Genomic DNA, 19,026 nt, shown 5'->3' on the forward strand with positions numbered 1-19,026 from the left:
GGCTCCCATTTTCACTTGGGGCTAATTCTGCAATGTTCTACAACTTCATAGTTGTAAACATCTATTGTCTGTGGTTGTTGGATCTCCCCAACTAGACTGTAAGCTGCTTTCAGGGCAGGGACTCTATCACCTGCTTCTTGGAGTATTTCGTGGCATGAAATACAGTGATGAGAAGGAAGAAATGATACACACACACACACCAGTAGTGACTTTCAGATGACAAATGATGGGCTCATAGTACGTGTGCTGTTCCATCTTTCAGGGATATGTATGAAAATGTGAAAAAGCCTTCTAAGACCTTTCAAACCTTTGCTCAGTACCACTTTTGTATATTAACATAGGAATGAGGGATGCAACAGAAGAAATCTGGAAAATACCTCCAGCACGTGGGAGCCATGAACTGAAAATTTCAGAATTTGGAGGTAAAGGTGTTTCTATTTTTCTAATTAAAAGTCATGATTTAGGATATAGGACCTGAATCACTGAAGAAATGGTGTAGAAAAGTTGGGTTTATCTTCTTTCTTACCGTAGGATTGATGGGGTCAGAATAGTAGGCACCCAAGAAGGATTTATAATCTGATGGCCTAGTATTGAGACAAAGTAGAAGCAAGATTTTAATTGCTGTGAGGCAGACAGAGATTGGAATTCAAAAAGGGCAGAACTGAAGTTAAGAGGTAGGCATGTGACAGGATTTTGACCAAGGTCTCTAATACCCAAGTTCTTGTACTTTACCCACCATCTTCTCAGTGAGTTGATAGGGAAGAAAAGGAATAAAGTGCTTGGCACTTACTAATTCCCCATGGACATTAATTCCCTTTCTTTCCTCCCTAGGTTTTATTGTTCATAACAGTGGCCTGTTATTTGGGTTAGAGTGAAGGTCAACAACTTGGGACTTCTTTAGCCTTCCCTTCTTGAATCTCCCCTTCCCTGTTGATACCTTGCCTATCCTACAGGGTGGTCATGAAGATTAAAAGTATTAGCACATGTTGAGTGCCTAGAATGGAGCTTGGCTCATCATAACTGCACAAATGTAAGTGGCAAGTGTTATTGTAATTGTTATTTTTAACCAAAGTTTAAAGGAACAGCACATGAATGAAAAAGTATCATGGACCTGTAAGAATAGTGTTAGGGAGCCACCTAAAATGAGTGGAAACTTGATGGAAATACCAGGAATTCTTAAAAGGACTTTCTAAAAAAAGAATATGGTGTGGGCACCTGGGTGGCTCAGTCAGTTGGTTAAGCGTCTGACTTCGGTTCAGGTCATGATCTCATGGTTTATGAGTTGGAGCCTCGCATCAGGCTCTGTGCTGACAGCTCAGAGCCTGGAGCCTGCTTCAGATTCTGTGTCTCCCTCTCTCTCTGCCCCTCCCCTGCTCTCACTCTCTCTCTCAAAAATAAATACTAAAAAAAAAAAAAAAAAAAAAAAAAAAATGTGGCATAATGATGACAGGTGACTGGGAATAAATCTTTTTCATCTCTGATAAGAATGATATCCAAACATGATAGGGTGATGATACATCCCAGTTTACCTGGGACAGTCTTGATTTGCATCTATTGTCGTGGTGAAATTATTACTAGTCCTTCCTTTCACTCTCACATGTCCTGGTTTGGATGATAAACTTACATGGTCACCCTATTAATAAAGGCAATGAAAATAAGTGCAGAGTTATTCCCTCCCTCCCCCTCAAAAAAAAAAAAAAAAACTTTTAAAATAATTTGTTGTTTCTAGGCTTAGATTTTAAAAAACATCCTCCTAAGGTTTGTGGGAACTGTGGATGTGATTTTAAAGTACTACCAGTAATCTTGGGGGAACCAGAAAATAGAAAAGGTGCCAGACACTGAACTTAGGCAAAATTCTAAAATTTAAGAGGTAAAGTTCTATTTCAGAAGCCACAGACCAGGTAATTTATAATCTAGAAAAATTCTGAAATAGACTGTTAAGCAGTGTGTTAAATCAGAAAGTCATGCTCATTATGAAGATAGGAAGAATTGAGAAGTCAGAATAAATGCCCTGTTCTATTTCCCTCTCTGTGTGACAGCTAGGGATGCCCTCTTGGGCAGTGGTTACGGCAAGAAAACATAGTACCAGGCTTCCAAGACTGATCTGATCCTCCCTATGGCATGTGCAACTTTACACATGGCATCAAGAGTGTCCATACAGCTTCCTATCACCCATCCCAGTAAGTAATATGAGACACAGCACAAGATAGGCAAGTACATGGTCTTTTACCTGAGTGGCCCAGACCTGGGAAACAACAGGTTAGCAATACCTAGCAATGCTTTGCTATTACAGTAAGATATTAATAGAGAAAAAGGACAGCTTCTATTAATTCTCTTGGCAGAGTCCATTCTAGTTATGATGTTTTCTTGTCCTTTGTTCATTTATTATGGAATTTGGCTTTTTTTTTTTCATCATAGAATTACTGATCTTACAGTGCTCCAGGTTGCTGGGAATACAAAGACATGAGTTCCTGCCTTCATGGCATTCACATGGTGATAAGACAAAGGGATACATGTACTTCCAACAGTGTGTACTAGACTGGGTATTCTAAAATACATAAACAAAGGGCTGTGGGACCACAGTGGGTGAGAACTGTCCTGGGCATTGGAGGATGCATAGAAAGAATTTATTAGGCAAGGTAGGGGGGAGGAGGAGAGAAGAGGACATTTTAGAAAAGCAATTTGTAAGCTGCGCTTTTCCTCTTCCTCTCCAAAGCCTAAGGGCAGGCCAGTCCTCCCCAGTGTGCTCTGTGAAAGGGAGCTTTGACACTTCAACTAAAGGCCAGGCTTGAGCTGTCAGCATATGGATTCATGTATCTTCTCATTCTGATTCAAGTACAATTAAGTAACCTAAAAAATAACATTAAAACTGGAAAAGCTTGTTACTAGTCATCTGGATTCGGAGTAAAATGTTCACACTATGATATTTATGACAAATTGAATTAGTAAGAAGTCTAAAATATAGAAATATTTTATAAATATAGTTTTATTACTTGGAAATACATACAAAAATTCAAACACAGCTAAAAAACAGTGGCCAAGCAGAGGTCCTATCCAACCTGTTTTAATGAACACATAAAACAGTTGTCATCAGCATTAAACAATTTAAGTTCTGAAACAACTTACTGTCTTCAGGGTCTGTAAATATTGGGCTTAAAAATTGACTACTGTTTTCTTATCACCTATTTAAATCTTTTCTCCAAATATCGACTATTTAAACATTTGTTTGGTTCAATGAGATGTTTTATTTAGAAAAATAGCTAAAGCCATTTAACTGTAATTATTTTGAAAACTGTAATAACTATTCATTTCCAGTCTTCTGTCACCTATACATTCTGCATGATTTCTCAAAAATCTCCAGTAGTTGCTAAAAGAAAGCACTTGTAACTTCCAGCAGCTCTTTGGGACACTGAAGTTTGGTCTTAAGAGCCCTGACATTTTTTAGTTAAGGTGGCAAGATTGTTTTTATTTCTCATTTTTGCTTTTTTGTTTATGTCATTTTAGTTTGGCCCCGCTAGCCTATATCTCATCAGAGAAAAAATAGTTATTCTGCTTTTCTTATTAATCCATTAAACTCATCTATTCTTTTTGCCCCCAGGTTTTTCTTTTTTTAATGGCTTCTTGGCAATTTTAGCACTTTCTGCAAATTTAAGCTCATCCTGAGATTTAATATTTCAAAACACTTTTATATTTCACTCTTTTTGGCCTTTATCATGCCAGTTTTTCCTTCTTTTGTATGTGACCTTTGGCAACTTCATCCTGGAGCTCTAGGAGATGCTTAGATGCCTATTCTCTATCTTCCTCTCTACGTTCATTTAACTATTTAAAAAATGTTTAGAATTTCCTCTAAAGGAAGTTTTCATCCTTTTATGGTCCCCCTCAGTACTAGACCAATTTTTGAAAAACTTGAAAAGGTAGCAGGTTGACAACAAGAAGGGACTGCTTCTAGTTTTGGTTTTGAGACTCAGCCGTTCTTTAGTCTTGGATCCTCCCCCCACCCTTCCCCAGCTGAGGAGCCTCAGGCCCAAAGTCGATTCGATAAATGTAATATCCTCTGACGCAGAGTTCAGATGGGAAGATGGGTAAGTTGTGAGTTCTAGATTCCTGCAAGTCCTCTCTGTACATCCAGCTGGTGACAAATCCCTGTGGAATCTACATGTTTGCCATCTATTAGATCTGTTCCTATCTCTGCCATCACTCTTAGTTCAGGCTATTCTCTCTCCTGCGGTGGCCCATTTTATTGTATCTAGACCTGCTGCCACAGTATTCCCTCTCAAACTTGAATATGAGCATACTTCTGGCTTAAAATTTGTTAGTGCATCTCTACTGCCCATAAGATCTAGTACAAACCCTTTAGCTTGGCATTCAAGGCCACGCACAATCAGCTCCCATTCTTGAACTTCCTTTCTCATTTTCTTAGCCACAGCACTCCCCCCTTCCCCACCCCATGCACTAGCCCTATGGCAAAAACTTATTTTCCCTAATGCATTTTGGTGTTTTGCATTTTTTTTTCCTTTTAAATAAAATTGGGCACCAAGTCCTGATGAATGTTCAGCCCTTAAGGGGTACAAAACTTATCCAACATCACTTTGCATCTCCCTCATTCAATAGACATTTGAGTCCCAATACGCATAAAAGGTAAATAATGCAGCCTCAAATCTTTTTTAACAGCCATTCAGTTATATTCGATCACACTGAACATGTGTTCCTTGAGGCCTTTCTCCTAAGAACTACTCTCAAGTCAGCTCTCTACAATCCAATATTTGAGTGTTATCTTTTATTTACAATATTTTTAAAGCTAATTACAGGATTATAAATTTATTCCAGTTAGCTGCATATGCTGCTTTCGGTGTTGTGTGCTGCCTTGTTGAATGTTTATGAATTTTCATTCTCACTGCCTTAGATTTGGTCTGTTCTCTGACCTGAAGGCTACAAATTTGATTTCAAAGGTACTGATTAAAAGCAAGGAATTGAACAGAACTAAGACCTGACCTTGAGGAAGCTCTGTCCTGCTTTTCTAGTTAACAACCTGGTAAGATATACTAAACATGCCCCTTATCAGCTTATTAACATTTACTATTCTGAATGAAATGATGGATAAGTCATGCATAACTAGGAATTCTAGGCTTTTTTAAAATAACAATCATTAAATATGCATTATAAATAGTCACTTTATTTTAAAAGAATTGGAAGATGTTACATATATTACACACTACATATAATGGCACATGTCAGCCTTGTAAGCTTAAAAATAATCTTTCCCCAAACTGGGATTGACTTAGACTCCAAGTATAAAATGATTCTTGGCCTATAGCACCAACCCAGGCCCAGAGGAAAGCCAATTTTGAACCTGTCTGTCCTCTGGCATTGGGCTTCCTGATATGACACTGAGGGGCCTCTCCCTCTGGTTTTGTTCCCTAGCAGTATTGAGGCCTGGCACAGGGACCCATTTGACTATACACTGCAGGCCTGGGAAATCAGGGAATCTAGAGTGGGGAGGTCCTCTAACAATTTTACAATGGAAAAAATTAAAAACATATGTGCCTTATTGTCTTTGTTTTTGATCTATACATCCAGAACAAGACTCTACAATTTCTCTGCTGGTTTTTGTCTTTGGAAATGAACATGTCACGATAGGAGGAGCCTTAAAAGGGATCTGGTTCAACAGTGGTAACCTGCCTGCTCCACTAGTAGCTCAGATTTAGGTATAATTCAAAGTTTTAAATGCCATCCATATGCCATTTTGTTAGACAAACACATAGAAATTTAATAACACTTTTCATTTTCTTTTTCTTAATTTGTAAGGACAGTTCCTGCCAAATGTTCTGGCTTATGGCTCTCCTCCTCTTCATAGTATGTTTAAGTTACATATTAAGAATCCAAAAAATACCACTATGGAATTTTCATAAGCAATATCCGACCAATCAGTAAAACACAGTACACAGTGTGAAAATTTTAATTTATTCCCCTCCCCGTATCCAGAATATAGACCCTCTTAGCTTTGAGAAATGTGATAATGAAATACCAACAGAACTGATCATATGTAAAGAAAAGCACATACCACACAGGAAACATCCCTAAGTCCTCCCTAACCTAGTAGTGCGAGTTCACGGTATGTTTCTGGCGATGTCACCTTTCACTTGATTTATAAAAATTTTACAGGACAGATTTAAAGCAAAGATAGGCCTCTGGTTTTTATTTTTATTATTTTTTTTTATCCCTAACAGATTTTTAAAAAGAGGCTATATTAAATGACAATGCATTTTGAGTCAGGGGGAGAAAAAAAAATTAAAAACCCAAAACTTCTTTCAGTTTATTCAAAATAAAAATACACATAGAATTATGAAAATATAGGTTTACTATTTCCACCACGTAAGTTGATGCTGCTGTTTGAAAGGCTTGCAAATCGTTTTTCAAGTTTTTAAAGCTCATCTCGATCCCTCAATAAAGTATACCTATATTCGCTGGGTGCTAATTTCTGGAAGGAGCTCTCAGGTGGACTGCTTGCTACATCTTGGACTTGCTACAAGAGAAAGAATAAAACATTTTATAGCAATATATTTTATGGAATTACACTATTTTAATAAGAGTAGATGAATGGTAGTTGTTTTATAATTATTTGCTCAATAATCACTATGTACCAAAGACCAGAGTTAAGCTTGAAATCTTACTTTCCCCATTTCAAATGCCCTTACTCATCAGATTCCCCAGGGCAAGGGTGCCACACAGCCCTTAACTGTGGACCTGTTGACAGTTCTTGGGGTGTACTGGAAGGAAACACAATACCTGCCACCACGGGGCTTTCCTAGAATATTCTGGAGAGGCTGCACAGCTGTGACTATGTCCCAAACCCTTCTGTCCTACAAATGACCACTAAGAGGATTAAAGGCACCCACTCTGTTCATAGAGCTTTTAACAATTACCTGGATGCCAGAAATTAGTTGCCATAAGAAGGAAAATATTCCATACTTGTGCACCAACAGTAGACAAAAATACACAGTGAAACTGTAAGTGTGACTTCTAAGAATTTCAGATATCTAAGACTATCCTTTATCTCCACATTATGAGCTCCTCAAGAACAAACATGTAGTCCTTGTTTTAATATCCCCTGTAGTTAACAGAGGCACATAATGCCTGTGTTACACACTCTGGATACTGACTCATTCCCGTTAAATTGGGAAAGCAACATCTGCAAAATTCCCATTTTATTTTGTCATGTTCCCCTTCTCCAATACTTTTTATTTATATTTTTACTGAGATATATGTTTGGTTTAAGCCATACTTATATTACTATAAAATGTAGGTTCACTGTCTAGTGGAGAAGTATACAATAATGGTAAGTAACATCTTTTCCTAATCTGATAAAATATTAAGCAGGCTTACTTTCCTGAGGAAAATAATTGCCTTTGGGTTATTGCCAACAAACCGTTTGCTTCTACAGTTGTTTAATTATCAAAATAAAATCTGACCTCAGACTTCAAGGAAAAAGCGTATCATTGGATTCTTCCAGGGAACTCTTGACACTGAACGTAATTTGACTCTTTAAGAAAAATTGACTTAGCTTTTATTTTTCTATGTGGAGGTTCCTTGGGCAAAATAGTGAAGTTCTGGGCATATGAAATGTGAGTTTTGTTATGTATCATTGTGGTAATAGACATGATATAAATCAATAATGAATCAAAAATGCAATTTTAGGGGTGCTTAACAAAGCAGAAACATAGAAATAGTCAAATTTTCACAATAAAAAGCAAATAAAAAATTTTCATAAATAGCTGTGAAGCATTCTAAATCTCAAATGAAAAGCTGCATTAAACCTTAAGTTTTGAGCAATTATGAATACTATATTGGTGAGGGTGCTTAGGATGGTTTAGCAAGAATACCAAATCATTATTTTCTTTGTATTGTGGTCAATCTCCTGGCCACAGAGGAAGACTTAACCAGTTAATGGAATCCACTGATTTCTTCACTGATCCACCTGCTCCCAATTCTTACCTCCAACTTCTGTATTTGAAGCCAACTGTATTTAACCTTTTTACTCCTATTCCATAAAGGAGGTACTCTAGACCACTTTACCAAGAAATTATATTGTACCATTCTTGCAATTTTTCTTTTTTTTAAGTTTTTTTTTTTAAATATATGAAATTTATTGTCAAATTGGTTTCCATACAACACCCAGTGCTCATCCCAAAAGGTGCCCTCCTCAATACCCATCACCCACCCTCCCCCCCCTCCCACCCCCCATCAACACTCAGTTTGTTCTCAGTTTTTAAGAGTCTCTTATGCTTTGGCTCTCTCCCACTCTAACCTCTCTCTTTTTTTTTTTCCTTCCCCTCCCCCATGGGTTCCTGTTAAGTTTCTCAGGATCCACATAAGAGTGAAAACATATGGTATCTGTCTTTCTCTGTATGGCTTATTTCACTTAGCATAACACTCTCCAGTTCCGTCCACGTTGCAACTTTTCTGAAGTGTCACAATTTTAAAAATTAATTTTGAAAGGAATATAATTTATATATTATCTACAGTCTGTTCAGAATTTCTTTATAAAGATTTTCAGAAGCACACACTCAAGCCTGTGCAAGAGGGTTAGTTCCTCTTCAAGGCTAACTGAAAAAGAAAAAAAGAGTTCCCACTGAGAAACAAGAGTCCTACCTGTCCTGGGGCAATATCGGTTGGATCTGGACCATGATGGAATTCTCTGTGCAATTTTCCAGAATGTAAGTCAAATACAAACTGCTTGAGTTTTCCAGGAATTCTAAAACCAAAGTAAAATAAAAATTTAGCTTAAACTGTTAAAATGGACTTACCTATATTTTACCAACTTCCCCATTTTTTATTTAAATTTTACCTACAACCCCATCATTTTACCATAACTATCAGAAGCCAGGTATACTGCAAACATTTTTATACAGTGTAATCATGAAATATGGGTACTCTGTTTTGTGTTCTAATTCTTGTACTTGTTTCACAGAAATTTCCCGATGCTTATTTTAACAGATGCATTAGTCTATCAAGATGCTGTCCTAAAACTTACTTAACCATCCCTTATTGTTGGACATTTATATATTTTCCTTAATCTATGTAACTAAAAAAGCTCATGTTCTGCAGAATCACTAAAAATAACAAGTCTTAAGGGAAAAGTAGTGTTAGGTGCTAACCACTTACAACTACGTAGTTTTGTACTGGGGCACCTGGGTGGCTCAGTTAGTTAAAGTGTCTGACTCTTGATTTCGGTTCAGGTCATGATCTCACAGTGGTGACATAGAGGCTGGCATTATTGGACTGGGCATGGAGCCTCCTTACGCTTAGGATGCTCTCTCTCCCTCCCTCTGCCCCTTCCCACCCCCTGCCCAATCCAGAGAGTATGCTCTCCCTCAAAAAGAAAAAAGAAAATTACTAGCACTGTTCAGCCTCTATCACTGTGTCGGCCAGGTGGATCCTCTGTAGCTTTAACCTGGAACTTATAAGTCCTTTTTTGAGATATTAAGTGAGTCTTTGAAGGCATTCACTGCCAGTAGAACCAATTTTATCAAAATAATCTAAATCAGGGTATAGTTTTTCCGAGTTTTTTTTTCCTTAAGCACAAAGGAAAATCTCACAACTTCTTCAACCACACCAGCAGCTTCACTGGATAGCTTAACATTGTGAAAAGCAAAGTACTTCTCAAGGTCATAAAACTGTCCCCTCTCCTCTTTTTGGGTTGGGCGGACGTCTTTGTATACCACTAAAACATTACATTTAATGGTAAAAAAAATAAAAAAATAAAACTTTGATGGCTTCAAAACATTCTGAGGAAAATAATGTGAACACAACTTACTTATATTAACATCCTTTTCCTAAAAACCAGTCACGTTATAAGCAAATTTGCAGTACAAAAACATGCATTGTAGCAAAACAGATTACAAAGCTAAGCAGATTCATGTATCCACCTTTTTCCTGTTTTTAAAAATTTTTTAAGAGACACGGAGACAGTGTGGAGAGGGGGAGAGGGGAGGTGAGAAGGGGGGGGAGAGAGAGAGAATCCCAAGCAGGCCCTGCACTGTTGGCACAGAGCCTGATGTGGGGCTTGAACTCATGAAACCACAAGATCATGACCTAAGCCGAAACCGAGAGTCAGAGGCTTAACCGATTGAGCCATCCAGGCGCCCCTACCCTTTTCCTTTGTAATTATTTCCTTGGGTTGTAGCAAATAAAGCAGGAATACAGATCTTCCTTGACTTACAAGGGGGATACAGCACAATAAACCTATCCTAAATTGAAAAATCCTAAACGGAGAACACATTTAATATACCCAGCCTACCTTAAATGTGTTCAGAACACTTAAATTACCCTACTTGAGCAAAATCATCTAACACAAAGCCTGTTTTGTACCAAAGTATTTAAATCTCATATAATTTATTGAATTCTATACTGAAAGTGATAAACAATGGTTGTATGGGTACAGAATGTCTGTAAGTGTGTCAGTTGTTGACATCTGGGATCACGAGGCTTACTGGGAGGTGTAGCTCACTGCTGATCGCCAGCACCGTAAGAGTATCTTAGTGCAGCTCGCTAGCCTGAGAAAAGACCAAATTCAAAGTACACTTTCTACTTAATGTATTGATTTTGCACCACCGTAACGCAAAAAACCAAGTCAAACCATCATAAGTTGAGGACAATCTGTTGAGCTAATAAGAACTTTTGATAAGAGTGTAGGCAAATTATACCTACAAAACATCAGTTTTTGCTACTTGCCTACCTGCTTTTTGAAGGCTTGCCAATGTGTTTTTTTAATTAAAATTTGTTTTGCTACTTTGACAAATAAAAGACATCTGCATTTTAATTTCTATCTTTTCAGAAATTAAGCATTTTCCTTGTTTTCATTAATATTTCTCCTTATATGAATTGTCAGTCTTTTACTGAAATATTGGTGTTTTAAAAATTCATTACATATTTTAAACAGAAACCTTTCTTCATATCCCTTACAAGAATTGCAGTGCAGGTCCATAAACACTTTACTTCAGTAGAATTGACTCACTTTTTAAATCACAATTTTTTGGTAGCCAAGAATAGCTGCTAGTTTCTTTTTATCCTCTCCCGAGGTCCTGCAAGTGTTGTTTCTTCCCTTCAATAACTCCCACTGAGATGTACCAACCAATAACTTCATTGTACCCCCATTTTGGCTCCCCACTAGCTCCAATGCAACAGAGACCAGCAGGTGTCAAATGCACAGTTTACAAATACAAATGACTGTCAGGTAGCTGTATTGACAGAATGCCTCTGAAAGGTTCTCTGGTGCTGAAGAAATTGCACAGGCGCTAAAGATAAACACTGAGAGGAGATCAATTTAAATTTAATATGACATCATCTACTATGCTGTCATGCACAGCAAAGTGCTAAAATATATCCATTCAAATCAAAGAATCACAAATGGTCTCTAATGTTTAAGACAAAACCCCGTTAAGTTTGTTATTTTATAAAGTCCAAAGATGACCGCAACCAATACAATGTGACTAGCTTCTGCTCGTCAAAAAATAATTCATAATTAAATCTTAAATATAACAAATTCATAGAGAACACTCAAAACAGATTTTTTCCTAACTTGATTCCCCTTGTCAACAGATGAGAGAAAGAATTGTGAGCAAAAGGCAAAGACAAGGGAGATACGATGAACCTGAACTGATGTGGGAGGAAAAAAAGATTACAAAAGAGCTCTTATCTAGCTTGTGGCTAGAAACTACCCATCATTATTAAGTAAGAAACACTGAATCAACAGTATATTGTTAAGAAAACAGACATGGTTATGTGCTAAAAAGGAAAATAAACGGATTCTTGCCATAATAAATTCAATTATATTTTCACACTTTAGGGTACAGTTTTTCTAATTAGAACACCTAAGTGTTTCTTTCCCACCTTCCAAACAGTTTTCTGTTTGTTTTCAATTTTTATTTTTAGGTGATGCAAAATTTAGAAACTGGGAAATGCACAAATGGTATCACTAAATGAACTTTGACATATGTATCACAGTGAGAAGCATTTTTATTTTTTAAAACCTTACATACAGTAGAATTCACTCTTCTAGGCTTACAGTTCTGAGTTTTAACATATGCATATAGCATCTAGTTACTATCTCCACAAATAGGATACATAACAATTCCAACATGCTTTTTTTGGTCAGACCTTCCACTTCCCCCTAACTCCTGCCAACCACTGATCTGTTCTCTGTTCCTATAATTTGCCTTTTCTGAAATGTCTTGTACTTGGAATCATGCAGCATGTAACCATGAGACTGGCTTCTTTTATTTAGCTTACTTCTTTTGAGATTCCTCCATTCTGTTGCATGTATACAACTATTTGTTCCTTTATTGAATATCTACTCCAATGAGTGGATATACCATACTTAGTCATCCTTTTACCCACTGAAGAGCATTTGGGTTCTTTCAAGATTTGGGTTATTCTGAACAATGCTACTACAAACATTTGTACACAGGTTTTTGTGTGAACGTGAGTTTGTTTCTCCAGGAAAAATACTGGTATATTACATGCAAGGTGTAAAATGTTTACTTTAAAAAAAAAAAACTGCCTAATTGTCCAGTGTCCTAACTGCAATGTGTAAGAGTTCGCTTGCTCCAGGGGCACCCGGGTGGCTCAGCTGGTTAAGTGTCCAATTCTAATTCTGGCTCTCAGGTCATGATCTTAAGGTTCATGAGATCGAGCCCTGCCTTGGGCTCTGCTCTCCCCAGTCGTCAAGCCTGCTTGGGACCCACTGTCTCTCCCTCTCTCTCTGCAGCATCATCCCCCCACCTCGCATGCACGCTCTCTCTCAAAGTAAACATTTTTTTGAGTTCCACCTGCTCCATATCCTCACAAACATCTGGTATATCAGTATTTAAATTCAGCCATTCTAAAAAATGTGTCATAGGATCTCAATGTGGTTTTAATTTCCAGTTCTCTAATGGATAATGGTGTTGAGCACCTCTTCATGTGCTTATTTGCCATTTGTTTACCTTCTTTACATTCAAACAATATCCTTTATGGAGCAAAAGTGTTTAATTTGATGAAAGCCAATTTATGAATTTTTTTGGTAGGGGGCATGGTGCTTTGGATGTACTAAGAGCTCTTTATCTAACCTTAGGACAGAAAGAGTTTCTTCTACATTTACTTCTAAGAGTTCCATAGTTTTACCTTTCACATTCAGGTCTACAATCAATTCTGAGTTAATTTTTTTAAAGTTTATTATTTATTTTGAGAGAGAGAGAAAAAGAGAGAGAGGAGGGGCAGAGATAGAGAATCCCAAGCAGGCTTCATGCTGTCCGTGCAGAGCCTGATGCAGGGCTTGATCTCACCAATCATGAGATTATGCCCTGAGCTGAAATCAAGAGGCGGACACTTAACTGACTGAACTACCCAGGTGTCCCTGAGTTAATTTTTTTATAGAAGTTATTTTTTTATGGTATGAAGACGTTCAGGTGGGACAGCACCATTTATTGAAAAGATTAGCCTTTCCACTAAATTATCTTTGCATCTTAAAGAAAATTACTGTGTGCCTATTTCTAGACTCTCCATTCTATTCTACAGCAATACATGCCTATTTTTTTCACCAATATGAGGCTGTTTTAAATATTTTAGCTATATAGTAATTAGGTCTCAAAGTCGGGTATTTTGAGTCCTTTAGCTTTGTTTCTTTTTGAATTTTGTTTCAGTTATTCTCATTTTAGCTTTTGATGTAAATTTTGGAATCCGCTACATCTATAAAAAAATCTAGTTAGATTTTGATTGAAATTGCATTAAATCCATAGGTCAATTTGAGGAGAATTCACATCTAAACAGTATTAAGTCTTCCAATCCACACAGTATTTCTTCATTTATTTTGGTCATCTTTGATTTTTTTTATCAGTGTTTTGTAGTTTTCAGCAAACAGATCCTACATATATTTTGCTAGGCGTATATTTAGGCAGTTTTTATTTTTATTTTTATTTTTTTTTTGCTTTTGGAGCTATTATGAATGGTACTTTAAAACGTTTTGTGATTTCCTAATGTTCATTGTTAACATATATATAGAAATAAAAGTGATTTTTTAAAAGGTGACTTTGTGTCCTGCTGAAATCATCCATTAGTTCTAGGAGCTTTCTTGTACATATATTGGGCATTTCTACATAGATAGATAATCATGTCATCTACGAAGAAAGTTTCTTTCTAGTCCAAACATTTCATGTTTATTTTTTGGTATATGGAACTTGCTAGGACTTCTAGTACCATACTAAATACAACTGGTGAGAATGGACATCTTTATCAAAGACAATAAAATACTTCGGAATAAATTTAGCCAAGGAGGGAAAATATCTGTATATTTAAAACTATACAACACTGATGGAAGAAGACACAAATAAATGGAAAGATATCCTGAATTCATAGGTTGGAAGAATTAATATTGTTAAAATGTCCATACTATCTACAGAAATCTACATATTCAGTGCAATCCCTATCAAAATTCCAATGGCATTTTTCATAGAAACAGAAAAAAACCCTAAAATTCATATGGAATCACAAAGGACCCTATATAGCCAAAGCAAAATCAATCTCAAGCAAGAAGAAAAAAGATGAAGGCATCACTGTTATTTAAAAAAAAAAACCAACACAATTTTAACGTTTATTTTTAAGAGAGCACAACCAGGGGAGAGGGCAGATAGGGAGACCCAGGATCCAAAGCAGGCTCCAGGCTCTGAGCTGTCAGCACAGAGCCCAACATGGGGCTCAAACCCATGAACCGTGAGATTGTGACCTAAGCCAGAGTTGGAAGCTTAACCAACTGAGCCACCCATGCGCCCCAGGAATTTTTTTAATTTTTCTTTTTTTTTTACATTTATTTATTTTTGACAGAGCAAGAGAGAGCGCACAAGTGGGGGAGGCGCAGAGAGAGAAGGAGACACAGAATCCAAAGCAGGCTCCAGGCTCCAAGCTGTCAGCACAGAGCCCGACATGGGGCTTGAACTCACAAACCACGAGATCATGACCTGAGCTGAAGTCGGACACTCAACCGACTGAGCCACCCAGGCGCCCCTCCAGGAATTTTTTTTTTAATGTTTATTATTTTTGAGAGAGAGAGAGAGAGAGTGTGAGCAGAGGAGGGGGCAGAGAGAGAGGGAGATAAAGAATCTGAAGCAGGCTCTAGGCTCTGAACTGTCAGCACAGAGCCCAACGAAGGGCTCAAACTCACAAACCATAAGATCATGACTTGAGCTGAAGTTGGATGCTTAACCGACTGAGCCACCCAGGCCCCTCACACTGTGTGATTTTAGAATATACTACAAAGCTTTAGTAATCAAAACAGTATAGTACTGGTATAAAAAGACATAGACCAATGGATCATAATAGAGCACCCAGAAATAAATCCACACACTCACAGTCAACTGATGTTTGACAAAGGTACCAAGATACACACTGCAGAAAGGATGGCCTTTTAAATGGTGCTGGGAAAACTGGATAGCCATTGGCAGAAAAATTAAATTGGATCATTATTTCACATCATATATAAATTCAACGCAAAATGGATTAAAGACTTAAATATAAGACCTGACAAACTGTAAAACTCCTAGAAGAAAACATAGGAGAAAAGCTTCTTGATCTTGGTCTGGGCAGTAAATTTTTGGATATAATTCCAAAAGCACAGGCAACGAAAGCAAAGACAGACGAATGTGACTGCATCAAACTAAAAAGCTTGTGCACAGCAAAGGAAACAATCAACAGAGTGAAGAGACAACCTACAAAATGGGTACGTAAACCATATATCAGATAAGGGATTAATATCCAAAAAATATAAGGAACTAAAACAATTCAAGAGCAAGAAAACAACCCGATTTTAAAAAGGGCAAAGGACTTGACATTTCTGAAAAGAAAACATACAAACAGCCAACAGGTACATGAAAAGATGCTCATATCACTAATCATCGGGAAAATGGAAATCAAAACCAGAATGTGCCATCGCCTCACACCTGTTAGAATGGCTTTTATCAAAAAGACAAAAAATAAGTGTTGGCAAGGATGTGGAGAAGGGGGAACCCTTCTCCCTGGGAATGTAAACTGGTATAGCCATTACAGAAAAAGGTATGAAGGTTACCCAAAAAACTAAAAATAGAACTACTATATGACCCAACAATCCCGCTAATGGGTATTTACTCAAAGGAGATCAAAGCATTGTCTTGAATGGTTATCTGTACTCCCATGTTCAATGTAGCACTATTCTTAAAAGCCAAGATAGAGAAACAACCAGCATCCATCAGTTGATGAATGGATAAGGAAAATGTGGTGTGTATACACACACACACACACACACACACACACCAGGAATATTATTCTGCCTTAATAAAGAAGGAAATCCTGTCATTTACAACAACAGTGATGAACCTGAAGGACATTATGCTAAGTGAAATAAGCCCGACACAGAAAGACAAACACTGCATGATCTCATTTATACGTAGAATCTAAAAAAGCAGAACTCATAGAAGCAGAGGGTAGACAGGTAGTTAAGAGGGACTGGAGCGGGACTGGGAGAGAACGGGGAAATGTTGGTCAAAGGATACAAAGTTTCAGCTACAGGAAGAGTATGTTCTAGAGATCAAATGTACAGCATGGTGACTATAGTTACTAATACTGTATTATATACTTGAAATTTTCTAAGAGTAAGTAAATCTTAATTGTTCTCAAAAAAAAAAAGTATGTGAAGAAATGGATACACTAATTTGCTTGATTATGGTAGTTATTTCAGTGTATAAATATATCAAAATATCATGTTGCACACCTCAAATGTAAGCAATTTTTGTCCACTATACCTTAATAAAGCTGAAAAAAAGGAGAGGGAAGACAAAAGAGAAGACAGACATAGAACCTGGGGTAGACAAGGAACCAATCTATGGTTTGAGCCAGGTATCTGGGGAACGTGAACTAAGAGATATAAGGAGACCAGTCAGTTGATTAGAGTTATAAAGTCAGAGTTGAGGCCACATTTGTCATGATAAATCAGAACCACCTCCATGCAGAAGTCATGGCAGGGCAGAGGAAGAAGCTGGTATCGAGAGAGAAGGATGGAGCAGATGTGAAGAAAGGAGCAAGAGAAGAGCTTTCGGGCCCGAAGAAGGGCAGAGAGTGGCTGCACCTCCTGCAGTTCTCGTCCTTGCCCTTTTCCTGTAGTTTTTCAGCACAAGCCCCTTGTTTTGAGCTCCGTGGAGTGAGTTTCTGTTCCTTACAACGGCATGTCCTCTGACAGCAACAGAACTATCCAACAGACCTTTCTGTGAAAATGGAAAACGCTGTATCTGTGCTGTCAAATACAGTAGCCACTACCCACATGTGGCCACCGAGCACTGAGAGCACCTGAGAAAAAGACGTTTAAATCGTACGTCATTTTAATTAAAACTTCAATATTCATACATGGCTAGTAGCTATCATATTAGCACAGCTTTACGATTATCACGACAAGGGGTCAAAGACAAGATGCACAATCAGTAAAAGCTAATGAAAGAGCCAGAAAAAAGAAGACCACGATGATGTCCTTGAGTTCAAGTAGAGGGTGTTCATCCTAAAGGACGAGTTTGGTAAAGCCCCGTTAGTAGCAGTGTGTTATTAATTTTGTCACAGGAAAACCTGGATTCAGACATCGGGTTAAATCATGGAACAAGCCATTCAAAGGCACACTAGCCATTAAAAATGAAAAAATTTAATCATACAGGAAGATGCTTACAATGTGTGGATAAATTAAAAAGAAAATTCATAAACTGGCATGGCCCTGATTACATTTTTTTTTTAATTTTTTTTTATTTTTTAATATATGAAATTTACTGTCAAATTGGTTTCCATACAACACCCAGTGCTCATCCCAAAAGGTGCCCTCCTCAATACCCATCACCCACCCTGCCCTCCCTCCCACCCTGCCCTCCCTCCCACCCCCCATCAACCCTCAGTTTGTTCTCAGTTTTTAACAGTCTCTAATGCTTTGGCTCTCTCCCACTCTAACCTCTTTTTTTTTTTTTTTTTTTCCTTCCCCTCCCCCATGGGTTTCTGTTATGTTTCTCAGGATCCACATAAGAGTGAAACCATATGGTATCTGTCTTTCTCTGTATGGCTTATTTCACTTAGCATCACACTCTCCAGTTCCATCCATGTTGCTACAAAAGGCCATATTTCATTTTTTCTCATTGCCACGTAGTATTCCATTGTGTATATAAACCACAATTTCTTTATCCATTCATCAGTTGATGGACATTTAGGCTCTTTCCATAATTTGGCTATTGTTGAGAGTGCCGCTATAAATATTGGGGTACAGGTGCCCCTATGCATCAGTACTCCTGTATCCCTTGGATAAATTCCTAGCAGTGCTATTGCTGGGTCATAGGGTAGGTCTATTTTTAATTTTCTGAGGAACCTCCACACTGCTTTCCAGAGCGGCTGCACCAATTTGCATTCCCACCAACAGTGCAAGAGGGTTCCTGTTTCTCCACATCCTCTCCAGCATCTATAGTCTCCTGATTTCTTCATTTTGGCCACTCTGACTGGCGTGAGGTGGTATCTGAGTGTGGTTTTGATTTGTATTTCCCTGATAAGGAGCGACGTTGAACATCTTTTCATGTGCCTGTTGGCCATCCGGATGTCTTCTTTAGAGAAGTGTCTATTCATGTTTTCTGCCCATTTCTTCACTGGGTTATTTGTTTTTCGGGTGTGGAGTTTGATGAGCTCTTTATAGATTTTGGATACTAGCCCTTTGTCCGATGTGTCATTTGCAAATATCTTTTCCCATTCCGTTGGTTGCCTTTTAGTTTTGAGGCACAGGGGAAGTGCACTGCAGGTCCTCACCACGCCAGGGACTCTCCAAAATGACCAAACGGAAGAATTCCCCTCAGAAGAATCTCCAGGAAATAACAACAGCTAATGAACTGATCAAAAAGGATTTAAATAATATAACAGAAAGTGAATTTAGAATAATAGTCATAAAATTAATCGCTGGGCTTGAAAACAGTATACAGGACAGCAGAGAATCTCTTGCCACAAAGATCGAGG

At 37.7% G+C, this 19,026-nt stretch overlaps 1 protein-coding gene across 1 annotated transcript in view; it reads right to left on the minus strand.

Annotated features, from left to right (window-relative positions):
- Window positions 1–6,299: 6,299 nt before the first annotated feature.
- Window positions 6,300–19,026, minus strand: part of ERP44 (endoplasmic reticulum protein 44) — a 97,455-nt gene continuing 84,728 nt past the window's right edge. The window contains exons 11-12 of the mRNA XM_060609193.3: window positions 8,650–8,752; window positions 6,300–6,523 (exon numbers count right to left, since the gene is read on the minus strand). Of these exons, the coding sequence (XP_060465176.1) occupies window positions 6,422–6,523; window positions 8,650–8,752 (205 nt within the window). The 3' untranslated portion in view covers window positions 6,300–6,421. The remainder of the gene's footprint in view (window positions 6,524–8,649; window positions 8,753–19,026) is intronic.

This window comes from Panthera onca, chromosome D4 (assembly GCF_046562875.1).
Source record: "Panthera onca isolate mPanOnc1 chromosome D4, mPanOnc1 haplotype 2, whole genome shotgun sequence".
NCBI classification, from domain to species: Eukaryota; Metazoa; Chordata; class Mammalia; order Carnivora; family Felidae; genus Panthera; species Panthera onca.